The sequence below is a fragment of the Lipomyces japonicus genome (assembly GCF_038497905.1).
Source record: "Lipomyces japonicus strain CBS 7319 unplaced genomic scaffold V1514scaffold_9, whole genome shotgun sequence".
Lineage (NCBI taxonomy): Eukaryota > Fungi > Ascomycota > Lipomycetes > Lipomycetales > Lipomycetaceae > Lipomyces > Lipomyces japonicus.
Genome location: NW_027117821.1, coordinates 162,376 through 188,675, shown reverse-complemented (window position 1 = coordinate 188,675; position 26,300 = coordinate 162,376). Strand labels below are relative to the sequence as shown.

General features: G+C 38.2%; 13 protein-coding genes across 13 annotated transcripts; 7 read left to right on the top strand and 6 right to left on the bottom strand.

The window, feature by feature from the left end:
- Positions 1–198: 198 nt before the first annotated feature.
- V1514DRAFT_327400 (uncharacterized protein) lies at positions 199–2,242 on the bottom strand. The gene is made up of 5 exons (XM_066926970.1): positions 2,056–2,242; positions 1,841–2,008; positions 1,307–1,774; positions 993–1,247; positions 199–935 (listed from the first exon to the last, which is right to left on the bottom strand). Exons 1-5 carry the CDS (start codon positions 2,107–2,109, stop codon positions 264–266), a joined length of 1,617 nt encoding a protein of 538 aa, XP_066784678.1. The 5' UTR covers positions 2,110–2,242; the 3' UTR covers positions 199–263.
- A 747-nt stretch (positions 2,243–2,989) lies between these two features.
- Positions 2,990–3,947, top strand: V1514DRAFT_327396 (uncharacterized protein). The gene is made up of 4 exons (XM_066926969.1): positions 2,990–3,191; positions 3,260–3,328; positions 3,404–3,519; positions 3,598–3,947. The coding sequence occupies exons 1-4, from the start codon at positions 3,113–3,115 to the stop codon at positions 3,763–3,765; spliced, it is 432 nt and encodes a 143-aa protein (XP_066784677.1). The 5' UTR covers positions 2,990–3,112; the 3' UTR covers positions 3,766–3,947.
- On the bottom strand, positions 3,865–5,075 carry V1514DRAFT_366539 (P-loop containing nucleoside triphosphate hydrolase protein). Its single transcript, XM_066929834.1, has 4 exons — positions 4,916–5,075; positions 4,775–4,843; positions 4,319–4,694; positions 3,865–4,237 (listed from the first exon to the last, which is right to left on the bottom strand). The coding sequence occupies exons 1-4, from the start codon at positions 4,973–4,975 to the stop codon at positions 4,017–4,019; spliced, it is 726 nt and encodes a 241-aa protein (XP_066784676.1). The 5' UTR covers positions 4,976–5,075; the 3' UTR covers positions 3,865–4,016.
- A 302-nt stretch (positions 5,076–5,377) lies between these two features.
- V1514DRAFT_341536 (general substrate transporter) lies at positions 5,378–7,046 on the bottom strand (the record flags this gene model as incomplete). The annotated part of the gene is made up of 2 exons (XM_066929061.1): positions 5,378–6,932; positions 7,000–7,046. 2 exons carry the CDS (start codon positions 7,044–7,046, stop codon positions 5,378–5,380), a joined length of 1,602 nt encoding a protein of 533 aa, XP_066784675.1.
- Positions 7,047–8,388: 1,342 nt separating this feature from the next.
- Positions 8,389–9,557, top strand: V1514DRAFT_290937 (Tim17/Tim22/Tim23/Pmp24 family-domain-containing protein). The gene is made up of 4 exons (XM_066925311.1): positions 8,389–8,680; positions 8,755–8,824; positions 8,879–9,083; positions 9,160–9,557. Exons 1-4 carry the CDS (start codon positions 8,593–8,595, stop codon positions 9,418–9,420), a joined length of 624 nt encoding a protein of 207 aa, XP_066784674.1. The 5' UTR covers positions 8,389–8,592; the 3' UTR covers positions 9,421–9,557.
- A 173-nt stretch (positions 9,558–9,730) lies between these two features.
- Positions 9,731–10,740, top strand: V1514DRAFT_341534 (NADP-dependent oxidoreductase domain-containing protein; the record flags this gene model as incomplete). The annotated part of the gene is made up of 2 exons (XM_066929060.1): positions 9,731–10,311; positions 10,362–10,740. 2 exons carry the CDS (start codon positions 9,731–9,733, stop codon positions 10,738–10,740), a joined length of 960 nt encoding a protein of 319 aa, XP_066784673.1.
- A 676-nt stretch (positions 10,741–11,416) lies between these two features.
- Positions 11,417–13,645, top strand: V1514DRAFT_236346 (autophagy-related protein 22-like protein). The gene is made up of 3 exons (XM_066924748.1): positions 11,417–12,049; positions 12,103–12,224; positions 12,280–13,645. Exons 1-3 carry the CDS (start codon positions 11,539–11,541, stop codon positions 13,561–13,563), a joined length of 1,917 nt encoding a protein of 638 aa, XP_066784672.1. The 5' UTR covers positions 11,417–11,538; the 3' UTR covers positions 13,564–13,645.
- An 89-nt stretch (positions 13,646–13,734) lies between these two features.
- V1514DRAFT_327386 (uncharacterized protein) lies at positions 13,735–15,518 on the bottom strand. The gene is made up of 2 exons (XM_066926968.1): positions 14,348–15,518; positions 13,735–14,296 (listed from the first exon to the last, which is right to left on the bottom strand). The coding sequence occupies exons 1-2, from the start codon at positions 15,200–15,202 to the stop codon at positions 13,802–13,804; spliced, it is 1,350 nt and encodes a 449-aa protein (XP_066784671.1). The 5' UTR covers positions 15,203–15,518; the 3' UTR covers positions 13,735–13,801.
- Positions 15,519–15,771: 253 nt separating this feature from the next.
- V1514DRAFT_304017 (WD40-repeat-containing domain protein) lies at positions 15,772–18,102 on the bottom strand. Its single transcript, XM_066925619.1, has 3 exons — positions 17,505–18,102; positions 16,959–17,447; positions 15,772–16,903 (listed from the first exon to the last, which is right to left on the bottom strand). The coding sequence occupies exons 1-3, from the start codon at positions 17,811–17,813 to the stop codon at positions 15,998–16,000; spliced, it is 1,704 nt and encodes a 567-aa protein (XP_066784670.1). The 5' UTR covers positions 17,814–18,102; the 3' UTR covers positions 15,772–15,997.
- Positions 18,103–18,228: 126 nt separating this feature from the next.
- V1514DRAFT_366532 (CwfJ C-terminus 1-domain-containing protein-like protein) lies at positions 18,229–20,257 on the top strand. Its single transcript, XM_066929833.1, has 2 exons — positions 18,229–18,490; positions 18,540–20,257. Exons 1-2 carry the CDS (start codon positions 18,477–18,479, stop codon positions 20,125–20,127), a joined length of 1,602 nt encoding a protein of 533 aa, XP_066784669.1. The 5' UTR covers positions 18,229–18,476; the 3' UTR covers positions 20,128–20,257.
- Positions 20,079–22,168, bottom strand: V1514DRAFT_366531 (Ppx/GppA phosphatase family-domain-containing protein). Its single transcript, XM_066929832.1, has 2 exons — positions 21,179–22,168; positions 20,079–21,131 (listed from the first exon to the last, which is right to left on the bottom strand). Exons 1-2 carry the CDS (start codon positions 22,110–22,112, stop codon positions 20,446–20,448), a joined length of 1,620 nt encoding a protein of 539 aa, XP_066784668.1. The 5' UTR covers positions 22,113–22,168; the 3' UTR covers positions 20,079–20,445.
- Positions 22,169–23,239: 1,071 nt separating this feature from the next.
- On the top strand, positions 23,240–24,711 carry V1514DRAFT_327378 (WD40-repeat-containing domain protein). Its single transcript, XM_066926967.1, has 3 exons — positions 23,240–23,600; positions 23,658–23,745; positions 23,797–24,711. Exons 1-3 carry the CDS (start codon positions 23,306–23,308, stop codon positions 24,653–24,655), a joined length of 1,242 nt encoding a protein of 413 aa, XP_066784667.1. The 5' UTR covers positions 23,240–23,305; the 3' UTR covers positions 24,656–24,711.
- Positions 24,700–26,182, top strand: V1514DRAFT_327376 (Alpha/Beta hydrolase protein). Its single transcript, XM_066926966.1, has one exon. It carries the CDS (start codon positions 24,904–24,906, stop codon positions 25,792–25,794), a length of 891 nt encoding a protein of 296 aa, XP_066784666.1. The 5' UTR covers positions 24,700–24,903; the 3' UTR covers positions 25,795–26,182.
- The last annotated feature ends 118 nt before the right edge of the window (positions 26,183–26,300 follow it).

Below are 26,300 nucleotides of genomic sequence, written 5' to 3'. Positions count from 1 at the left end.
GCACTGGAATTTGTACATTGGGAGGCCCGTGCTGCAACGTAATTTCCACATGTTCAAAACAACCACCAGCATGCAGCCTTGTGAAATGCCTATACAGATATTACTACGTTGTACAACATGGCAGTCTCTGGAATCAACGTCGAGTTTAAACCAGCATGCAGTTGCTGCCACAACCTTTCATGACAAGATTTAGTGATAGGTCGGTCATATGCAAATTACATTAACGTGATTTGATTGCTTACGGATTAGGGTTACATTGTCTGTCATTCATTGTTTGCCTCATGGAATCTCATGTGCGCATCCACCGCAAACGTCAACATTCTTGTCCCACATAGTCCACATAATTGGTGCCCGCAATCGTCGTAGTCATACTGATTATCTTCATCAGCTTCGTCAATCCAGTCGGCATTTTGTTCGTCCGAGCTAGATTCGCTCACGCCCTCATCCACTCTTGATTTCTTGACTTGCTGATTCAATATTTTGTTTGCGTTCGGTCTCTTTTGCCGGTCCAGAAATAACGTAATATCCTTTGCCTGTACCGGACTACTCTCGATATTAACTGCTGCAATATTAACAAGAACAATATCAAACGACCTCGCATCATGAACTAGTTTCTTGAACAGCGGCATTACCACTCGTTCCACCAACACCGATGCGACCTCACGAACATCACGCTCATCCTTAAACACTGTGGACGGAATCACCTCACTTTTAGATATCCGAGCACCATAATCACTAGCCCGATGTCGAAGTGTGAGACGAATTCTCGAAGGATAGCCAATCCACAGTCCATTGCTTTTTAAATCAATTCGCATTCTCGCTAGGAGCGATTCCGAAAGCCTGTGCAACACCGGTTTAAGCTCATCCAAGCTCGATAACGACATAAACGTATCTTCTATTGAAACCTGTGTGGGAATTTCTGCAGTAGGTCGCACCTAATTACTCGTTAGAGGTTGCAAAATAAAATAAAATAAAATAAAATCCAAACTTACACAAGAATTGTCAATGCCGTGTATCAAATCCCACAGTCTATGTCCATTATTATGTTTAAACACCTGAATAAACCTGCCTTTAGTAATATTCGATCTAACTGAAATAACTTTGAAATCATCACTATCCAATTTCTTTTGTTTCTGTCCGTACATTGCATGCAGTAACAACTTCTTATAGCTATGGCCCATGCCTGGAATTCTTGCTATGTCTTTATCATCCAAAAAATCTTGCGCATATTGCGGAAATAGCAGTGTCTTGCAAAGTTTTATTAGAGAACCAACTAAAAAATAAATAAACTTGAATACATATATACCTGTTGATTGGGCTTATTTTGAGCGCCCGCCATTTTTGATAACAATTTGTTGGTCGACACACCTCCAGACGAAGTGTAGCCTTTCACGTCAAAAATTTGTCGTCTCACATATTCACATAAATGAAATCCTAAAATCAATCGGATTTCATTCTCTGATATATGTTTTGGCATACCGGCATCTGTACCAAAATGACCAGGAATTGTAGTCAATGAGCATGCAAATCCTTTTGTTTTATCATTTTTATCCAACCGGAACCAAAATGAATTTGACTGACGACAACATTTAAATAGTGCATCCAAATCATTTAGTAAACCTTCATGCCGAATTAACTCCAGATTAAAATCAATCATGATGGTAACGTCCAAAAATAACTCATCGAATCCCAATCGTTCTACTTTGCCTTGCCATATAATTAATTTAACAAATTGCCATAACTCCTTCGAAGCATCTCTGTATCTTGAAAGATCCTATATTACGAGTCTTAGTAGCTTGCAATAATTGCTTTTCCGCGACTTCAAATTAGGTTACTGCACCTCTCCATTAACAATTCGCATTTCAGGACATGTTTCAATAGCTTCCACAAGGCGTTGCAATTTTTTTACCCCTTTCTCTCGTGCAATATAATTGCACGTGCAGATTATTGATTTCTGTCTTACAGCAAACGGCACATTTTTTAACGACGGATCATGATGCTCTTCAACCTGCGCAACCTGTTAGACGCGGTCAGTAAAGTATTAAAATTACATACCGAGCAATAAAATGCGTCCCAATCCAAAGCTATAATTACAGGACAATCAGGCATACATTAATGTTATACTCGCTATATGTAGAGCGACAATCACTTGGTTCAATTGACTTATGTGGAAAGCGCAATCAGGGGGTTGGACCAGGCCTTTTGCAGCTACGCCTTTATCTCTATAAACGCAAAAACACATTAATACAATTAACAAAAGCGCAGCTGGACGAGAATATCGATCACAATTGCACGTAATTTGGAGTTTGCGGGTCATATTGGTTATTGACTACGCTCACATGTGGCCCGTGTTGGTATACTGTGATTAGGAAAAGCACGACATTTAATCTTTGTGTACTGAGCGGCAGGACTTTTTTCTTCTTTTTTTTGAAACGATTGATTTGGCAAAAGATTTACCTTGTGCATGGAGTTGGAGAGATTTGTCACATACTATTCATGAAAAATTCGATGTTTCAGAGCTCTATATGCGGAAGTCTGCGATGAAGTTTTCTAATTTAGGTATAGCGTAAAGTAGTTTACTCTGACAACCACCAAAAAAATACCGGAGCATATGGCAAGTACCCTTAGAAATGTAAAGTCACATGCTGACTATACGAATAATTGCGAATAATCAATTTCTTTATTCGTATAGTTATTCGTATAGTTTTGTATTCGTATTTGACTTGACCATAAAAATACGAACAACGAATATTCGCGTATCGTGTCCACCCCTATCCTTAGAACAATGAACATAAAGAATTTTACAAAGGCCAAGCTTCTCGTTTCGGCATATGAGCGACGAAAGTGACGTCTTTGTCCACATAGCTGTCGTAATGAACTTCAGTCAGAAATTACATCCAAGCCCTTTAATGAGTTTTGCGAGCGAGCGACCGCGCTATTTTTTTTTACCCCATGCTGATTATTTGCTTAATCGAATAGCGCTTAGTCAGCGATTTGCACTGACGGGGGATCCTTTAACGAAACAATGATTAATGAACTCAGTTTACAAAAGCTGGATGAAAGATAGCAGAACGAATCTCCAAAACAACTGGTTTATAGTAAATTAAACAAGATGGAACAGTCAGATAATAATTATGTTTTGCAATCAATAATTTTTACCACTGCCGCCCAATTAGTCGATAGTGTCGACAGTATGATGCCCTGCGTTGACAATCAAAAAAATCTTTGTCACCCGGACTGACTTGGAAAATTTTTATAGAAACATTAATAGTCGTTTTACGAGATGGAAGGAAAATTATTGGAATTCTCAGATCATTCGATCAATACGGTGTGTTTTTCAGAATTTTTGCATGTTAGCATGGTGACAAAGCGGCCATTGTGAACTAACTCATGATTAATTTAGCAAATTTGGTCTTGCAAAACACGGTTGAACGGATAATTGTTGGCCAAAAATATAGTGATATTGAAAGAGGAGTTTATATAATTCGAGGAGAGAACGTTGTTTTAGTTGGAGAAATTGTGAGTTGAATTTTTTTTTTTTTGGTGGTGGTGCAAGGAATTATTGCCTGTGCAAATTTCATTAACCTCAATGATCAGGATCCCGAAAAGGAAGGGCTACCTGGGTTAGAAGAAGTACCATTAAACGAAATTTACAAGTTACAACAAGATGAAGTGGATAATCGAAAAATTAAAGAACAAAAGAAAAATACAGAATTGGCTAATATTGGATTCTCAATAGACGGTCAACAAGAAGACATGTATTGATTGATTGCTTTATTTTTTATTTTTTATTTTTTATTTTTTTTTCTTTTTTGCAAAATGCATCAGCATGGTGAGAGTATTGTGACGACAAGATACTTTTAACTGGAACTATATTTTTTTTTTAACTATTTTTTTTTTTATTTTGAAATCTAAAAAAAAATGCATTGTACATTATTATCAACAAGCACATTCTCTCCTTCTATAAAAAACCAAAAACCAAAAAAAAAAAAAAAAAAAAAAAATGCGGATTACATCTATGATTTCAAATCTAAAGCATGCTTTATCTGAATTAATGCCCATCTAAGGAGCTCATGCATTTCTACATCAATCTTTGACGTGGTATTGATCCCTTTCGCAATCGCATCTGGTGTAAGACTGCCTTCAACATCTTCGTTCTCAAAAAAATGCTTATGCGACCGTACATAACCCGGCCAAACGTATTGATCAAAATATCCAGGAGGATCCTGCCAAAATCCTAATAACAAGCGTTAGTGGCTAACTGCGCTAGTTTAAAAAAAGGCTCTATTTCCAGGTTCTGGGCATCTGGCTTCCTCACCTTCTAATGTTGCGTATCCATTTCTCGCTTCTCGTCTAGCCTTTAGCCGTTCATAAGGCGCGCGAAGTAACAGCTTAATATCCAAATTTGAAATCACGTCCAAATCATTAAATAATAAAAAACCATCAACCACACAAAACCGAATATTTAACGCAGCACGTTCGACTCCCAAAATTTCCTGCCTAATCTGTTTAGCCTCTTCAAGAGTAATTGGTGCTGACCCTAAACTATTCTGTTCTTCTTTTGAATTCAAGTCTGATGGCAATGACTCATGATACTTGATATATGAAACTGCTTTCCCTAATGATTCAAAGTCTATTGCTTCAGGACAATCCCAGTCTGCGAGTCCATTAACCACAGGAATTTCAGCTTCGGGCTATATTTTCCCCCCCATCTCTCAGTCAATTCACACAATGTCAAAGATTTTTTTTTTCAATTAGGTTTAGTTGAACCTACTTTGTAAAAATCGTCTTCATGAAGAATAAACGATTCTGGAAATAACTGTCGAAGCAGCCTGGCAAGAGTCTTTGATGAAATGTAAAGTGTCAACAACGTCCGCGTGCTCATAATAATTAATAGTCATCCGCCTAAACTCACGCTTTTGCCAGAACTCGACGGCCCTGTCACGCCTATTAATAAAAACAATGGTTCGGTCATGCCAGGATATGATTATTGCTCGTTAATTCCCACCATATAGGTTGTACTTATTAGTCTCCTGGGCCTCGTCGTTCAGGATTGTGGGCATATATGGTAATCATGGCCCATGTCATTTAAGCATTTTTAACTTTCTGCGGCTCACAAAACTTTGCGGAGTCGGTTTTTCTTTCCTTTGAATATAAACGAATTGATACGCAGTAACTTTGTTCTTCAATGAAATCAGATACATCTTAACTTACATTCAATGCATGCTTCAAATTTTTGTAACATGTTTTTGCTTGATTGAACGTTAAAGGTCTCAGTTACTATGTGAAACAATATTTATATTAATTTATTAATTATTAATTACAGTTAGCCAATGGATTTAATTAATTAATGAATCAACCAGTATTTATATATGCATCACTTAGTTTGCTGCTTCTCAATTTCGACATCTTGAACCGATTGAACTTCGCCTCCAAGTTTATCATTACCCTGAAAGCCAACATGATCAGCGCCTTCAGCCTTTAACCTGGCAAATTCTTTCTCCGCGTCCCAAACCCATAAACTATCTGAAGCAAATAACAGATCCATCTCTTCCAACGTACGTTGATTGGTTTCAGGGTAAAGAGCCCAAACGATTGGGATAGTGATGACGTTGAATGCGCCAAAAATATATAATGTTTTCTCACCAATACGATTAAACATGATCGGACAAAGAAGAGTAAGCCAGCCATTTCCAATCGACCATCCAACAACACCGTATGCGTTACCACGGGCGCGGACGGCAAGAGGGAAAATCTCTGTGGGATAAAGCCATGGAACGGTCAGCCAGGTGGCACCGAAAATTGACGTGAAAATAAAGATAAAAGAAGCCGCAGCAGCGCCGTACGATGGATCACTAGGGTGAAGAACCTGTAACCTGCTAAATCCGCCAGCGAGAAACATCGCGATACCTTGGCCGACAGAGCCCCAATATAATGTCCAGCGGCGACCAATTCTATCGACCGTGAACACGTTAATTAATGTGGAAAACATATAAAAAATATTGTTTAAACCGGAAAGCCATGCAGATTTGTTGGTAGAAAATCCGGCCTGAGAAAAAATGGTGGGAGCGTACACGGTGACGCCGGCAATGCCAATCCATTCCTGAAGAATCTGAAGCCAAATGACCAACTGCACGCGCCTGCCAAGATGAAGCTTGCCAGAGCCAATACCAAAGAGCATGTGGAAGTAGGAATTTTTATGGGAGGCTTCATTTTCCACTTCAATAATACTGACAATATCATCAAATTCTTTTTTTGCCTCATCAGTCTCCGAGCCGCGAAGTCTGGAAAGAATGAAAAATGCTTCTTCAGTTTGTCCATTCTTAATCAACCAACGAGGTGATTCGGGAAAAGACCAAATTAAAATGAAAAGCAAAAACAGCGGGATGATTTGAAACGCGATCGGGAATCTCCATCTGAATGCTGAAAACCCGCCATCGATATAAGAAAGGCCATATTCAAGCCAGTAGGCGACGACGACACCGAAAATATTGAGCGTAAATTCCAAGGCAATAAATTGGCCACGAGATTTATACTCAGCAGTTTCGGCAGACCAGACAGGCACGATAGCGTTCAATATGCCGGTTCCGACACCGTTGAGAAGTCTCGCACAGCACATCCATGCGATATTTTGAGCCGAACACTGAAGCGCAGCGCCAAATATGGCCCACAGGCAACCAAAACTGATGGCTTTTATTCTGCCAACCTTATCTCCTATCCACCCTCCAAGCACACATCCAAGAAGGGTACCAAAATAGTAGATAGCAACGATACCTCCTTGCCTTGTAGAATTCGTGACCGTGACCGTGCCCTCTTCATCATAATGACCGTACTGCATAATGCGAACGTAATCAGGAGAATTGTTTACTCCGGCCATCATTCCCTGATCGTAACCGAAGAAAAAAATCGACAGCCCGGCAATCGCATTGATCCTATAGACATGTTAGCGAATTAAAAAAAATAAAATAAAAATAAACCCAGTTTTCAAAAATCACATACGACCACAAAAGCGATTGCTTTTCCAAATGATTTGCTAATTTTAACATGTTGTGAACACTGGCTGATGTAGAAAAGTGATGTGGGGAAAACATGGGGTATATTTATACGATGTGGGGGAGACAATAGTAAACGGCCAACATGTCTCAAACCATATTTTCGTTATACTAAATTAGGCAATTCAATTATCACAAGTTGAAAAAACATGAACAAACTGCATATGTCCTACACAACAATGCGTGAGTAGTAGTAACAACAGACACAATTGGAAATATCCCGAAACGGTTGGAACAAAAAAGAATACGCGGCAACATCCAAAGAAGGTATTACTAAACAATTACCTGCGGCTAAATACACAATACACGCCTAAGCAGAATTTACTTGAGTACTCTCTTGAATTATCCGAGCTTTAAAGTCATGCCATGCCTAACATTTCAAATTTGCGCCCTGAAATCAATTCATAGCAATGTCAATCCAAAAATACCGTCAAACATAGCATATTAGTATATCTGAATTAACGAGTTATATATAATGCTCACAAATACATGAAATTCCCGGATTTTAATTATTACAACCTCTAGTCAACGTGTCAGGTGACTATTACGCCGTTCATCCGAATCCTTGGCGTTTCGGCCATATCCCGGAAGTGGTCACAATTTCTAAGTTTTGTTTTGTCTGGAAACCAATAGGACCAGACATTGATAACTTTTGGCCGTCTATAACCCAAAATTTAAGTTCATTTCCAGAAACTGCAGACACATATTACCCGCTTGAGGATTTTTAATGACAATGTTGAATAACTATCGGTTATATTAATCCCATATTAAAAGATGCTGTACTTGTTATTAGGCATAAATAATATGATATGATCTTGAGCAACTTTCTGTGATTGTCCCAACTGTCACGTACTTATGTGATTATCTTGCTTACAGGATTTTGCGATTCGTAGTCATATGAATAAAGCATAGTTTAAATACGAGCAGAGGAAAGAGTGGGAAAAAAATGAAAACCAGACATCAGCTGCAATGTAATGTTCCAGGGAATAACGATGGTTAGCCAGATAAATTACCAGCCACGGTGTGATGCCTTAGACATGAAATAATTCACAATTAAACCATCAAATGCAGAGTCACACCATTTCTTATGCTGTGAACATTTCTACAACCAATCTTCAACGTATCTAGCTTAGCTAGATCAAATGAAAGCTGACTCAGTGTAGATTTGCTTGATTTTGCAGAGGAGAAAAGTAACTCCGATCAACGTCATCACGGCAACCCCTGAAGCGTGTATCATGCGGGGGAAAATGAAATGGGGTAAACAGTGCGCTGTACGTGACATTTAATGTTAAAGTGCAACTGCCGCGGTTGCATAATCACATGGATACTACTAAAATGCGACTTTCGGCAACTCAAGGAACCAGGTTGTGCAGTGTTTTCTTGCAAGATTTTGGATACCACAATTGTCAATCATTTTTCAATAGGTCTCGTGCACACTGCACCGTACAAGGTTTAGATATTTCTTGTATAAATTGGGGCTTTTATTTGCAGACATTTTTTGTTAGGTCCAATTATTTTTGCCAAACCCACTTTATTCAAGATGGAGAATATCATAGCTTCGTTAGACAAGATAGTACTGGATCCAAAATATCATGATTTGCTTTGTATAGTTAAAGGTGTTCGAAATGGTAATTTTTGAATATTAAACTTTGAATTTTTTTTTTTTTTTTTTTGAATTTTAGACGATTAATTTCAAGCATAGGTGTCGTCTATGGCAGCAAAATTCGATTCTCACATGCTCTAGTCATGACCTTTTTATTTCGAAACGGAACGTACGGTTTCAAAATTAATTAAATTAAGGAGAATAGAACTAATGACTGACTTAGCATCAAGAGCAAGCTGAAGCTCGTACTTAACGCTACCAAAGAGCACGCACGAAATCTTGGAACGTTTGTCTTTATTTATAAGGCAACTCTTTATATTCTAAAAAAGACACATGAAAAGGAACAACCTACTGATACTCTGATAGCCGGGCTATTAGGAGGGTATTTTGTTTTTGGAAGGGGCGGAAAATCATCAGTAAATCAACAGGTTAGTTGAATTTGTTATTTTTTTCAATATTTTTTGACCTTATAAACATGTTCACTCATTTTCTTCGTTATTATAGATTGTGCTATATGTATTTTCGAGAGTAGTTTTGGGGCTTTCCAAGCTTGCTGTCGAAAAGAGAGTTATTCCATCGATTTCCGATGAGATTGGAAACACCGTATATCCAATTTTTGCAAGTGTTTGCTGGGGCCTTGTAATGTATCTTTTCCGGACAGACCCTCAAGTGCTTCAGGTTAGTATGAAGAATAGCATGGACTATATCTATCTGGACTCCAACTATTGGACGAATCTCAGAACTTTACTATGGCACAATAAATAAACCTTAACTTAGCATATCAACATGCTTAGAAGCATAATATGTAGATATATTCTGTATTTATGTATGACTTGGCATTTTCTCATGTCGTCAAACGATCTTTTCATCAAAAATAGGCAATAATGAAATTTGCGAATTGATTAAAAATCTTTGTGAAGACGGACCTGAAAAATAATACGTAGAGGGCTTAATTACTAATCTTTTATCACTCGGATTAGCGTTCTAATCCGTAATCGATAAGGAATCTCTAACTTTAAATAACAAATGGCATCTTGACAACATCAAGACCGGTCAGTCATATTGTTTTATAAAAATGACAATAAAACTTATTCTTGGCACCAATAACATTGGTGCTCATGGAAAAATAAGTTCTTATGATGACGTTAAAGATATTTTAAGTCTTTTTGAAAAGACGGGCAATAATCTACTTGATACCGCATACATTTACCCCGCTCCGTATTCAGGAGAAGCAGAAACAATTTTGGGCAACCTTGATGTTACAAAAAATGGAAAGTTTGTCATCAATACAAAAGTCAACAGTTTTAAGGACGGTTCTCATCATCCGGATCAAATCTTCAAATCTGTTGAAGAGCAATTTAAGAGACTTAAGCTTGGCAAGGTACACACGCTGTATCTTCATGCGCCGGATAGAACAATATCATTTGAAGACTCTCATAGAGCAATAAACGAACTGTACAAGCAGGGAAAATTTGAAAAGTTTGGCATTTCAAACTACTCTCCTGGTGAAATACAAGGATTCATTGATCGCGCAAGTAAATATGGCTGGGTTGCGCCATCAAGCTATGAAGGACTTTATAACATTGTATCCCGGCGCGCGGAGACAGAATTATTACCCATTTTAAGATCTGCTAATATTGAATTTTATGCTTATTCGTAAGTTACAATCAGTTGTTTCACATCTACGGTAACTAATTCATTCGAAGACCGCTAGCATCTGGTTTTTTTTCAAACATTAAACGTGGACAGGAACCTCCAAAAGGTGGCCATTTTGACCCAACCACATTTAATGGTTCATTCACCCAATCATGGTTTTTTAAAGATTCATTATTCACAGCGGTGGAAAAATTGGAAAAATTAGGCGCAAAGTTTGGAATTCCCAACAACGCGATTGCTCTAAGATGGCTCCGGCATCATTCTCAATTAAAGCATGACGACGGAATTTTAGTTGGATATTCAAAAATTACCCAATTATCACAAAATTTGGAATATCTTGATCAGGGTCCGTTACCAGACGAAATCGTGGCAAGCATTGATGAGATGTGGGTACAGATTGAAAAGGATGCTCCCAAAGCAACTATGTAAAATATTGCATATATAGACTTATATGGGTCGAATAATAGTTAGACTACTTGTTAAACAATGCGTGCGTGCGGGAAAGCATCTAATATCGACATAGCAAGCAAGTCGGAAAAAAAGAAAAGAGGAGGCATTAATCTAACGCCAGAAAACTTTCAACACTCCGTTGTGTCGAGACTATGTACTTTTAATCCATCTTTTGCAAAAAATAAACTTAGTTTTTTTCAAGAAATTTTGATATTCTATCGGCAACCATCTTCTCGGATTGCAAACACTCAATCTGTATAAGCTTTCTCGCCAGCTAGCATAATGGTATCGGATATCAAAGTACTTGCTTTTTTTATAAAATGGTAGATTGACTCATAACGCAATATATGACTGAGTATCTTCAAAAACCATTATTCTTTTATTTGCGTCAATCAGCTGTGATTATTGTGCCTGCCTGCTCAGATTTTTCCTTATTCATCCAAATTCAATACTATTTATCGTTGATATTATTGTGGATAACCAGATCCTCCATAACGTTTCCAAAGATAGTGAGGTTAAAGTTCTACTTAAATAATGCTCAAACAAAAAAAATATATATATATTTCAGAATCTTCCCTTATGTCGGAAACATCATTTTGACCTTTGTGATCTGTTGGGTCTATTTTCTCAAAATTCCAACTCGCTAAGCGTTACATCACGGGTCACAGAAAACAGTATATATGGGCGTGGGGTAAGGGGTTCGTAGATCCGCCACGATCATGTTCCCGGATTTGGACTCGGCTTTTGATATTGGAGATATGCTAGAGGTAGCTGAAAATGACCCAGATTTTATCACAGTCTAGGGAAAACGACGAAGGGGAAGAAAATAATGAGTATGGCATCAGTGCAGATGAATATGAGTCTACGCTTGATGTTGCAGATGTCGAGGCAAATATGCTTCGTCCGGTCCCGACGTCGTTCTCTACTTATTCACAACTAGACAGACGGCCTACGACTCGAAAAGAAATTCTTGGCTGGCTTTCATTTGCTTTAGCAGCTGAGCCATACGTCGTGGCAGCAGTAGGAATTTATTTACCTATAATACTAGAGCAACTGGCTAGGGATAACTCAGTTAGTGCCAAAGATCATTCAATGCCCTGTAACTGGGAAATTTCAGAACCCGTGGACCCTCCATATGGGCCAACCCCACCAGAAACTGATCACAGGTGTGTTATATATGCATTTGGCGCATATATTGATCCAGCTAGTTATGCACTTTATACCTTTTCGATAAGCGTTTTTTTTCAAGCTATCGTGGTGATCTCGATGAGCGGTGCAGCTGATAGAGGTATGCATGACTTGATTGATTTTGTTGATAACGCTAACTCCGAAATTTTTTAGGAAATTTTAGAAAAAAATTGTTAATTACGTTTTCCGTAATTGGTGCATTATCATCAATTTTTATGATTTTTGCAGTCTCAAAGCTCTACTATTTAGCTTCATTCTTTTCAATAGTTGGCAATGTATGATTACATGATCCTTTTGGCTTATTATTTTTTTTTTAATTTTTTTAATTAGGTGTCATTTGGAGTTGTAGCGGTTTGTGGAAACGCATTTTTACCTGTCCTTGTTAGGAATCATCCGGACGTTCTGGAGGCTGATAAACATTATTTGTCAACCGATTTTCCTGAAGAAACATATTCACACATTACGGCATCATCAGCTGACCGGACTATCAGTGTTGAGTCTGTAGAATCAATTCAATCTGCGAAGCCGGCCTTGGCAAGTCACAATGGGCATGCATCTTTCGAATCATTTCCAGACGACGCTATAGCATCAGAGTCACGTCATTTATTTGAAGATGAATTAAATTTTAAGCAGCCGATTAAGGCAATTGAAATTTCTAATCATTTGTCCGGATTGGGCGTTGCATGTGGATACCTGTCCGCATTTATTGTACAAGCAAGCGGAATTGCATTTATTGCGTTCATGGGTTCATCAATGTTTTCCATTCGACTAGTGCTTATAGGAATTGGAATTTGGTGGTTGGTTTTCACAATTCCTGCTGCTTTGTACATGAGACCTCGTCCTGGACCACAGCTACACATTGCTCATGGAGAAAATATTATATTTAAGTATGTCACCTATGCATGGAAAACATTATGGAAAACTGCTCAAGAGGTACGGAATCTTAAAGATGTGGTACTGTATCTTGCAGGATGGTTTATTTTGTCAGACTCGGTCACGACCATCAATGCAACTTCTATTTTGTTTGCTCGAACTGAATTAAAAATGGAACCAGCGGCTTTAGCAGTTGTAGGGATTATTACGATGATTTCTGGAATTACAGGCGCAATCGTATTTTCAAGATATGTTGAATCATATTTAAAAATACCGCCAAATCAAATAATCATCTTGATTGTTGGTATTGCAGCTGTCATTCCGACATACGGTATTCTAGGATTTGTTACTGACAAATTTGGATTACATCATGCATGGGAAATTTATATTTTGGCTTCAATTTATGGCTTAGCATTAGGTGGGATGGCCAGTATTTGTCGGTCAACTTTTTCAATGCTTATTCCTCCGGGCAAGGAAAGCACTTTTTTTTCACTATACGCAGTTACCGATAAAGGATCATCGATCGTGGGACCAACAATCACTGCCATGATTACCGACAAGACACACAACATTAGATACACATTTTTCTTTTTATTTTTCTTACTTTTGTCTGCGATCCCCATTTTTTATTTTTTGGATGTGGAACGAGGTAAACGTGACGCAATAAGATTTGGAGAACAAAGAGCGGAAGAAGAGGAGGAAGAGGAAGAGGAGGAAGCGAATCAAATTCAAGCGTTGTAAAGGTGATGGTTTATGGTTGGTTTTATTGTATAAAGATGGTGGAATTAGCAGATAACAGGAGTAATTATTGGGAAGAGACAGGAAAGGATAATCAATTGAGTATGTAAATCAAGAAAGGGTATTAATAATAGTGCAACATGGAAAAATAATTTTAATATTAACGCAAAAATTGTTTTGAGACAAACACTAATAGTACATTAAAATGCGAAGGTTTTCTTTGTCATTCAACTTTGGCGACTTAGTTTGAAATCGGCAGGTTTGTGTCTTCATCTTGTGGACGACCAACAACTACTTGCTTGGTTATCGGACCAAAGACGTATATAAGTTGGTTTTGATAAACCGCATCTTCGTAAGACGGAAGATGATCAATGTCACCACGATCCTCGCTTGAATTGTCAGATAACAACTCTGCAAAGCTATCGTTTTCCTGATCGGCAAGTGGCAAGCCGTTGCTCAAATTGGCATCGTCCGGATTTGTAATCACGACCGGAACGCAAATCGTATACACTTCTTGAGCTTTCAAATTTGCATTAGTCAAGTAAACCATGATTCTGATTTTGTGTTTCACTTTCAGATATGGCGTGTTGCATGACGGTAATAATTTTTTGCAATCTCTGAGCGACAGGCAAATTTGTGTTGCATATCGAATCTCTGTTGAAGATCCGTTATCTGCAGAGAAATGTGGTGGTGGATTAGGAAATGAAACGACAAATGGTGACATGGTTATGTCTTCCTGTTTAACCCGGTTAGGCAATATTAGCAAAAAAAAATTTGTTCTCCCTACCGTTCTTTCCAAAGACTTTTTTGCATCCTTACTCAATGCAAACGATGCAAATGATTCTCCGTTATGAGCTACTGCTTCCCATGGAGATTGAGCATCAATATTATGTATTTTAACACGTTCTTGTACTAAATCAATATGAACCGAGTGAGCAGCCAGATATGCTTGTACTGTACTTGGTAAAATGCTAAACCTGAGATATAACTGAACATGAGAATTTTTGGCAGAATAATGTGGTGCCTGTACTTTCCAATAAAAATCATCTTTTTTCTCCTTGGAGCTAGTGAATGTTCGTATAACAGAACTTGAAACATTTGATGGACCGGATAAGCATATTTTGATTTCCCTAAATGATTTCACTGTCGATTGAGGACCAAGAAAAAACGAAAATGCTGAACGAGGACTTGAATATTTAAGTCTGGCCTGAATGCTATGTACAACTTTTGTGTGGCTGGAATTGATCGTCGGCGGCAGCCATGCCGGTACTTGTATTTTAAACGGAACTTTGAATGATGTAAACAACGGACCATTACAAAGCGCTTCTGGTATTGAAGTTTTATTCGATTCTGAAAATACTACTACTTTCTTCGAATAAAGATCCGGAACCGCGCAGTTATCCCAAGAGGAACTGACCAACAATGCTCTTGATGTGAAACGAACTTCCAACTCTCGAATATTAAAAGGCGGCAGTGTTGCATTCAAATAAGATTCTTCCAACGCATCATAAAATGCAATCACATTTCCAAATATTTCGACCGTGGCACCATCTTCCTTGTTTAAAGGGGGTCGAGTATCACAAGGCAGATTGATACATGACAAGTCGAGACTGACGCGAAGCTGTAGTGATGGCCTCTGCATAAAGATCGATAGCAGTAGAACTTAAGTAAAAACTTGCACGATATACAGTATACAATCGCAAAAGCAAACAGCACAAGAGATAAAAACTGAAGGTATACAATTTTTGGGTGAGGTGAGAAAACTAGCAATGCCACAGGAGGAGGTTGCTTATGTGCGTTTAATTCGGCACTAAGCAGCCACAATTGAAAAAAAAAGAAAAAAAAAAAGGGCAATGTTTTTCCACCACGGCAAGTTCATAATTTTTATTCTGCCGCATTAGCAACCGTGCAGATATCGAGTTGGTTGTTTACACTGAGACATTTTCATGGGGTTTTGGGGCATCGCATGGGCTCCACGTGGCAACCGCGTGGCATCATCATCATCATAGTTGACACAACTAAGTTTATCGCAAATTACAAGTTGATAGTTATTGTATAAGGTACGAAAAGACAGAGGGCCGTACAATTGGCCCACCTTGACATGCACCACACATATTTCTCCATTTGTTTAAGAATTGTTTTTGTTATACATCGAAATTTATTTAACTTTTTTTTTATCATTTCGATTTAAAAATAAATTTAAAAAACGTCCGTGTTTTCTGGTCAAGACCCTTAAACAACCATAGATTGATCGTAACAATGTTATAAATTAAACTAAGCAAATAAAGATTTAAAAAAATAAAAAAAAAACGAAGCAAAAAGCCACATAAACTTGGAAATACTATATCAATATTTACAAACGTCAAGCAAACACCAGCCCCTAACCATTAAAAAAAATGTAACTATGCATGCGAAGTTATAATAATCAAATGAGTTCTTAAGCATAATGATTAAGCTTAAAAAGTCTGATCTTTCCAGCTTCATTACCAGTAGCAAAGAATTCAGAGCCAGCACTGAAAGCGGACGAAGTAACTCTGCCCAGGGGCGTACCAGACGTTGGCCAATTCTTAAACACCGTGCCAGTTGGAAGATGAGCAAATCTAAAAGCATCTTTCTTTGCCCGAGATGACAGCCCTAAAATTTGACCATCATGAGAAAAGTTCAATCCAGAAATAGAAGTAACAAGTTGATCCAAGGTGGCAAATAATTTGGGTTGCCCGTCATCTCTCTTGTTAGTATCATACACATTGACAATGCCACTCTGACTTCCCAATGCTATCCAGTTGTTCGAGGCCGCAACAGATGTAATACCGACACCGCCAAAATCCGCCCACCTGGAGATAAAGCGCCGTTCAGAAGTGCTCCATTCCCAAACCTCACCAGAATTGTTGACAAGACTAATACTGCCACCATCTTGGCTCCAAACAAAATCGGCTACTTGCCCACCTTCAATCTTCGCGCCTGAAATCCATTGCCCATTTGTAGCATCAAGAAGATTAACCCAACCTCCCGATCCAATCAGTCCAATAAATCTACCACAAGGTGATAGTTTGAACCTCTCCATACTGCGCTGATGTTGTTCATGGCCATACATTCGTGAAATTTTGTCAACCGACCCGCTTTCCAAATCCCAGATGTAAAAATATCGCCTACGTCCTCCAAGGAATGCACGACGACCATCGACATGAAACTGAGCTGTTTGAACAGGAGAAGACCGAATATGTAAAGACGTTGCAAGTTGGTTAGTCTTGCCATCAACGTTGAATATTCTCAACGTTCTATCATAACCAGCAGACAGAAGTAGTGGTAAGGTAGGATGGAATGAAAGAGTTTGAATGGCGGACTACAAAAGTTAGTAATTTTTTTTTCAAAATAAAACCATCATAACTCAAACTTACATGGGAAGGTGCCTGCTGGTTTGCGTCTTTTAGACGAGAGATGTCTAGGATTGAAGCCGGCAATAGCGTTGTCTTTGACTTGGAAGTGAATGTGGCGGTATGTTGAAGAATCTTTTCGAGAGGATCTGTAGCCAAAAGTCTTTCTTCTTCATCCTCGGCTTCATAGTCATCAGAATCGGAACCGTCATTGCCATCTGCAGATTTGGTGTTTTGAGATGTTTTGGCCCACTCTGGAACAGGATAAATTCTTTGAAATTGTGATCGTAATCTGGAAGTATATTCGACCCCGGTTATCACATCATCATCCTCAGATATCCGTAGCTTTCTCAGCTTGTCAGATGAACTGAGTGATATGCTAAGTCTTTCATCATCACTGTCTTCCCATGCTGGCGGGGGTCCTCGTTCCCGCTTGTGAACCGGCTTGGCTGTGTCGTTTTCTAAAACGGTAACACCAGAAGTCTGGTCGCTCACACCGTCAACAATGAATAACTAAGCCAACATGTTAGTAACGCCAATATTATGATATGTATGCCGTTTTTCACATACATCGTTATTATCAAGATTTTGAAAAGTCAGAGCCTCTTCATCTTGGTCATCATCAGAAACTGGAGAAACCTCAGAAATATTGTCTTCATCATCATCATCATCATCCTCGTCAACTGAATCAAACTTTGAATCTGCAAGCTCTTGTAAACCTTCCGCAAATCCATCCAAATCACCAAATACGGCCTGTTCAAGGGCTAACTCGACTTCATCCTTCTCTGCGTTTTTTATGCTTCTAAACTTCTGCTTCTTAGGAGGAGACCCAAAAAAAGTTGACTTAGTTGAACCTGACTTTGAAAGAGATTTTGACATCTTTTTCTCTTCGACACAAGCGATGAATTCAGTGCGATCACCCAAATTTGGTTTAAAATCTTCTACGTTGAAATAATTGAGTTGAAAAAAAAAAAAAAATCTGAAAAGACAAAGGGAAAAGACGATAATTTATCCTTTGACCAGCGCTGAAAAAAAATTTTTTTTGTAATACCAAATCTGAAATGTTTTAGTTCCGTCCGTGGCTGATTTTCTTTATTTCGCACCGTTAATAATGAAGATTTTTTTTTTCAATGAATAGTATGACAATTTTTTTTTTTTTTTGGCGCCCTCGGAGGTTTGCGAAACCTTGTGCTTGTTTTTTGCTATACAAACTTAATTGCAAGCCACAGAACACTGTAAGATCACATATCGTACGTATTTACCATGCGAGAAAATTTTTTTTATAAATGACAAAATATAAATAACTATATGTAAGCACGATTCGAGACACGTAATATTTTTGACGCTATACTTTAAAACAAAATAGTGTTAAATAATTGTGTCATCTTGATGTCGGCAACTGTGATCCACAAGTAACTAATCATGTGCAAATTTTGTGATTTGTGAGATATATTTTTTCAATAAGTGCAGTGCCGTTGTTTGAACTTAATACAATAAGTCATTGTTTAATTTGTATTTCGTATTCTTATATCGCTGCTTCCAATGACATCTAAAATGTGAGTAATATTGTCACGTCATGGGCAGAACTAACTTTCGTTTGTATAGTCTTGTTTTTGGAAGCCCAGCTTTGGATCTAAGGAATGCTTTAGCCAAGGCCGACCAAATCAATTCCTCTGCTGCCGGACCGTTCGATGCGCTCTTCTTGTTAGGCCAGGTGTTTAGATCAGATACTTCAGATGAATTAATAGAACTGGTTCTTTCGAAAAAATTAACTCCTTCACTTCCAACGTATTTTTATTCTTCAAAATACATCCCACCACAGGTTAAGAAAGCAATTGCCAGTAATGGGCAACTATCCGAAAATTTGATCTGCTTGCAAAGCTCAGGAACCATTGTCACAAAAAAGGGGGCCAAGATTTCTGCGATTAGTTCTTATGCCAGCTCGTTTGAACTCGAGAAACTTAAAGTTCAGAACGATGTCGACGTCCTTATAACGGATCATTTCCCACTCCATATAGATTTATTATCGGACTCGGCAAAGGGTAAAGAAGCAATATTGTCGACCAAGAAGGACATGAAAATTGGTGAGGTCGCGACTATTCTTCAACCCCGGTATCACTTTTCACCTGGTCCTGTATTTTGGGAAAGAGAGCCATTTAAGAACGAGGGATTTCTTAATAATGCACCTGCGGGAGAAAGGTACACTAGATTTATATCAATAGCACCATTTGCCAATTCAGAAAAGCAAAAGTGGTTTTATGCGTTTAATATTACCGTACCATTTCAGCCCACAGATCCACCAGCGAATACTACACCAAATCCGTATATTGAAGGATCAAAGATAAGAGCAGCTGAGGCACGAAATGATCCATCAAGTCAAGCAGACGAAGAGGAAGATTTGATTTGGGGTACGGGTATCAAACGCAAAAATGAGGATGATAATCAAGAGCGACAGTTTAAACGCAAAGAAAAGCCAAAAAGAGGACAAAATCAACCAAGACCGACAAGACAACCAGTTGATCCATCGACCTGCTTTTTTTGTCTTGCTAATCCTCAATTGGCTCAACATTTTATTGTATCGATTGGTGAAGATTCTTATGTGACAACTGCCAAGGGCCCTTTACCAAAGTCTAATTCAAACAGTCTTGATTGCCCTGCCCATGTTATCATTATTCCGCTATCGCATGGTCCGACAATTAGTTCGATAGAAGATGAGGAAAGTCGGATCAAAACCAGAAAAGAAATGACCAAGTACAAGGAACGAATATCAGAAATGCTTGCCAAGCATGGTTACAGTGCCATTGCTTTAGAGATTAGTCGGTATAATGGAATTCATTTTCATGTTCAAATTATTCCGGTACCTAGTGACAAATTGGACAAAGTGAAACCAGAATTTGAAAAAGCGTCTCAGATCAATGGGTATAAGCTTGAGGAAAGGGAAGACAGCTCAGAAATAGCAGACGCAGAGGAGGACTTTTTCAAAGTATACTTGCCTGGTGGGAAAGTATTATATATTCTATTAAGTAATGACATGAGATTTGATCTTCAATTTGGACGGAAAGTTTTAGCTAATGTTCTTGGCTTTCCTGATCGGTTTGATTGGAAAAAATGCGTTCAAACCGAACAGGAAGAAGTCAATGATGCGGAACGATTTAAGACTCTCTTTAGTGAATTTGATTTCACTCTTGAGTGAAAATCAAAGTGTATAATATTGATTGTATAATACAAAAGTTTATCATCATAACATTGCTGTGTCAATGTCATTTTATCAAATGATGAGCTATTCAAAAGTGCCATAATATTTTAATTTTTATGACCTCTTATAACCCACATTAATAACGACATCTAATAACGATATGTTGTTATTTTAATCGTTTAAATAGTGATAACTAAAATTCAACCAGTACTCTCATCATTCTTTGTTTGACAGATAAAAATAATGGGAAAGAATAAAAAAAGTATGATAGTAATTAAAGGTAAGAACGCAAAAATATGTAATAAATTGTGAAGTTTAATGAACGCCTATCCTAACATCTATTCTAGGAAAATCAGAAATATTATGCTTTTTTCTTAATTTCATCAATTTCTTCCCTAGTTTCTCGATTCTAAAATTGATTGATTCCACAAAAGGGTCACCCCTTGCAAATGAAAGATTAATCAGAAGATCAGTGGAAGATCCTGAAATACCAGCTTTAACGCGATTATTATCATCAACAATTCCTACCGGAAACAAACCTGCGAGAATCTGTAATAATATGGCAATATATTGTCCCCAAAAAAGATAAACCGAACTACCGCCGCATTCCTTGATCACAACATTCCGCAGTCCGTCCTTGATTTCATCATCCATAACATCACCACCCCATCTTTCGCAAAGAATTAAGCCTAAAAGTGCGCGGTCTATATGTGACAATCCGTACGCAGTTGAAAGGTTTCCAAAAGTTGCAAATATGAGTGCCGCAGTTGCTCGAGTGTCCTTGCTGTAGTTCATGTGTTCATAAGCTGAATAAGCTACAGCTGGCAGCATTCGTTCAAAAATATATAAAGGAACAAGGCTTGGCGGAGTAACTAACTGCACTAATTCCAAAATATGAGCAGAAGCGGGCTTGGCTAATCGTTTTGTGCTGGTAACTAATGGGTCCATTAACCTGACTTCGGGTGGTATTTTTTCAAACAATAATCCTTCTTTAACTCCACCTGTATAATTGTTAGAAATTGCTTATTAGTAAATCCATGTTGCATACCTTGACAAAAATAAATCGAGATAATCGAAGGAGCGGTTACAATGAGGGCTCGCACTAGCACCAAAAGTGCAGGTATTTGCATAGCTCTTCGTTTTGAAATTCTAAATACTTTTTCCAAGTCCTCGATAATGCTCTCGTTTATTGAGATTTCAACCAATCGTTTTAGATCTTCCATAGTACATCGGTATCCATTAATAACTGGAATAGGATAGGGCTTGTGTTGAGATTGTGTGTACATACTAAGAGCCGCCAAGGCCCGCAGTCCACCTCCACAGAGGTAAAGAGTCACCCCATTCCAGTGCGCCGGTACTTGAATCTCTCGAAATGCTCGTTGAAAGGAGGAAATAAGTTCTCGCTTCAATTGATTTTCTCCAACTGTATGCAAACGATTTGAAAGCTCAATAGCTCCAAACGAGGTGAGCGCTGGCTTAGGCGCTAAATGAACAATATCCTTTGAAGCGTACGTCCATGATATCTGACAACTCCCGCCTCCGACATCTACGGTGATCCCTTGCACGTCTGAGAGCGATGATATAATACCCCAAACACCATAGTTTGATTCGACTTCTTGGGAGAGAAAATTAATTGACCATTCGGGATTGATTAGGTGTAGCATTTGTGCAAGCTCGCCGGCGTTGGACGTACGCCGACAGGCCTCAGTGGCAATGACTGATATGTTTCGTGATAGGACATTAAGTGAACCACATATTTTATTAAATCGTTCTATGGCGTGCCTAAGATCAAAAAGAACTCCTGGTGGAATTGTATTGGAAGAGTTTGATGATATTGCATCAAACACTGAGATTTTGGCACGATCATAGAACAACGGTGCAAGATTTCGGGCTCTGTAATCTTGTGGCAGATCAGCGACAACGAAACGGACGCCATTTGATCCAATCTCAACAACGCCGTAAACGTCTGAAGGTATTGACATGATTTGTTGTCAATTAGAAAACAATCAGTCCCGGGGGAAAGAAGTGAAATTTTCACGATTCAAAAACGGATCTAAATTCTATTGCGGTTGGCACGTCAAATTGGGCCGACGTGGGCCTACCCTCAGTTTAACTTTCGGAGACTGCATAAAATGAAACTCTAATGACGCCGTTTGAAATCGCAAACGAGCCTTTAGCTTTCAATAATTTTAGAAAATATCAATCGAAAAAAATGGAATGTCTGCTTGATATACAGTATTTTATTGGAAATTGAACTTTACAAAATGATGATTTTAAATGCTGAAATTCTACATCAGCATAGTTTCGCTTATTTGGGAGAACTGTTGGGGCGCGCTAGACTTGCAAAATATATAATCCGAAAAAAATTGTTGCTATACAGTGGTAACTTTTCCACAGCATACAATTCACAAATCACAAGTCACAATTTTTACCATGTAACAAATTATTCGTAAATTTGGTATAGTTAGTGAACATGTTCGCGATGTCATAGCTTGTAAGTATCTTGTGGTTCGGTGCCCGACCGGCAAAGAGATATTCGAACCAACAAAGTACAAAAAAATCATCATATTTTCCAGAATGCCACTAAATTGGTTAAATATTTCAATTACGCGTAGAAGCCTATGTGTATTATTTATTTGTTAAACATTTACTTATAGTTACTTGTTTATTATATGAATAACTACATAGTAACCGTCTTGCTCTTAAACATTAAGCTTATACTTATCCTTTAATTTATATTTTAGTGGCTAAATATGTCGTGACATATCAAAAGTTATTGTGAATGTAACTTGAAGTCTTTTTATTACGTGCTTACCTTTCGTCTTTCAGTCTCTTCAGCCTTGAGTTGATTTAATTCATACCCTAGATGACAAAAAAAACGATGCATTGTTATTTCTTCAAGTTTATAAATTTTGCGCTAAATATATTGTAATGACATGTTAGTTTTATATCTTGAACAAAATAGTTACCATCTCTCCATTTGCTCTAAACTAATAAAAAGTTTTGTGTATAACTTTTTTTTCATGTGTTCACGGTAATAAGTACAGTTTTCTAAATTGTAAGTTACCCCTGAAATTTTTTATGTCCTCAACTCTCATGTAATTATTATTCTACAAAATTAACATTGATTATTTTCTAACGAGATATAAATAAGCAAGATAACTTTTAACGTAAGATGCAGAGCAATAAGCCGTCAACGACCATTTCGTTTTCGGACACAATTTTTTGCTCGTCGGTGCATCCATCAAAAGCGTTATTAGCAACAGGACTGTCTACCGGTCATGTTTTCATGCAACGATATGCTCCTGATGATGAGGACAACGGAGAACATGAAATTGATGATAGTGATAATGATGAAGATTTTAATGAACAAGAAAAAGAAGTTAAGCTTTTTGACGTTAAACGGATGTGGAAGACGCGACGTCACAAGGGAAGTTGTCGTGCCTTGACTTTTGACGAAAATGGCAATGGTATGAACAATTTTTTTTTAAATATTTTATCACGATGGTTAACTGTTACTGTTTTAGTTTTGTATTCGGTTGGATCAGATTCTGTTTTGAAGCAAGCATCCGCAGAGACCGGAAGAGTGATTGCAAAGAGTGTTCGTGATATTGAGTATGTAAAAAAAAATTATTCATTAATACTTTCTATGGAACTAACAAACAGATCCGAACCCACTGCACTCCAAGTTACGAGTACTCATATTTTAGTAGGTGATGAAAACTCGACACTTAAGCTGTTTGATCCTCGGACTGTTAAACCAACACATACGTTCACCGAGTGCCATGATGACTACATTACGTCAATTTCTCACCTGGCGCAGTATCAAAATAGCTATCAATTAATTACAACCGGATCCACGACCGTAACCCGAATTGATATTCGTAAAGGAAAATTATTGACATCAGAAGATCAAGAAGACGAAATCCTTTGCTCGACGATTTGTTATCCGTCGTATTTCGAATACAATCCTTCCACCGGTGTTGGCGTCAATCCTGATAAAAGGGTTCCGGTCATAGCGGTTATGGGAATGGCAACTGGCGTATTGACATTTTGGGAGAAAAACAATTGGGAGGATCAACAAAGTAGAGCGAAACTAAGCGACGAGAGCATTGATTGCGTGGCGGAGTATCCGGGAGAGAAAGTTATTGCTGGTGGTGCAGATGGGTATGTGAGATTACTCGATGCACGAAGCCGGAAAAGATTACGAATACTGGAGCATGGCGGTGAAGATGGAGTGCAGAGTGTTTCAGCAGATGCGTTTGGACGAATTATTTCCACCGGAGGCGAAGTTGTGAAAATATGGAACGAGCACGATGACGAAGAGAAAAAGGGAAAAGAAAAATTCTCTGATTCCGATTCAGATGATGATGGCGAGGACGATAGTGACAGCGACGATAGTGACAGTTCTGACGATGGCAAGAAGAAGAAGAAAAAGAAGCAAAAGAAGCGGAAACGTAAAGGCAAGACGTTTACTGCCCCTAAACCTTCAAGACCCAAACCGTCATTTGCAGGACTCGATTAATTAGCCTTGCAATGTTGTACATATATATAAATTGTAATAAGTTGAATAATAAAAAAAACAAAAAAAAAAAACTGGTAAAATTAAATTTCATTATACAATTAATTAATATACGCCAATGACGTTTTCTAAGCTCCGTGTTTCGTCCGACGGAAACGGTGCAATTTGTTGCACTTGTCGACGATATATAACGGAAACGTAAGTCAGATTTACACGCTCAACACTACCGTTCCACAGAATTTCTATCACAAATGTCTGCACCAGAACCTGATTCCCAATTTGAATATGGACGATTCTCGCTTCCATCCAATCCGAAAATTAAAATCGCATACAAATTTCTTGCATCTAGCGATTTGAGTTTGCCAGTGATTGCATTATCGAACTCATTATCTTCAAACTACGATATACTGTGGCAAGAATTTGTGGAACATTTCAAGGACAAATATTCTATTATTCTTTACGATCAACGGTTTCATGGCTTGTCCCCTCTTGCCGAAGATGCGGAGTTTGACTACTTCAACAAAGGCCTCAGGTTTGAAGACTTGGCGGATGACATTGTTGCGTTGTTGGATCATTTGAAGATTGCGCGATTACATGCATTAGTTGGACTCAGCATGGGAGCGACAACGACATTGCTGTCTAAGGACCGACATCATAGTCGAATTGGCAAGATCGTTGCTTCCGGAAGCGGGTTAAAGTCTGCACCGCCTGGACAGGCGGATGTCTTTGAACCCCGAATCAAGACTGCAACATCCCCTGGAGGAATTGAAACTCTTGCTTCGCAAACGTTGGATAGGTGGTTTCCGGGCGAGGATGGAAAACTGTTTTTAGAGCATCATACGAAGAGGAAAGATGAATTACTTAATATGTTGCACGGTGCTACGCCTGAAGGCTTCGTAGCCTCGGTTAGAGCGTTGCAGAATTTTGATTTGACAACGGCGTTAAAAAATATTAAGCAGAGGGGTGAGTCAGATGAAGTGTTGATTCTTTCTGGATCAGAAGATGGACCATTGCCGAACGTGGCAGTAACATTGGGAGAGTTATCGGGTGGCCAAGTAAAAATTCTTGATAAGTCTGGTCACATTACGAACATTCAAAAAGCCGAAGAGTTCAATAAAATAGTGGAAGAGTTTATTTCATAAATGGGTTTAACATTATTTAATATTTTTTTATTTTGATTATGATTAGGTTAATATCACTCAACGTACAACGTACAACGTACAACGCTCAGTTTCGATCATTTTTGCTTTTAAAGGCTATTCTTTTTTTTTTTTTTCAAGAACATGAAAAATAGAGTATATCTACCTTGATATATAAATAGACAACCCTCTAAACTACCACGGTAATTTTCTTATAGATTCAGCATCTCAAGATTGTTGTTCTCCGCGTATCTGACCGAAAGTCGGCGGAGCTCAGTAACGATGGCTGCTCCAGCCATTAGTCCTCATTCAAAACAAATCAATAATGTTACTATGACTAGTTATGCATTAATTTCTATTAATAATATAATAATACAAAATTTTCTCTATATCTACATTTTTTACATGTCACTTTAAAATATTCTATACAATGATCCTAGAGATTTGACGACCCCCCTGGATTAAACTTTATTTTTTTAATGTCGCTCGACTTCGTGCATTTTTGGCTT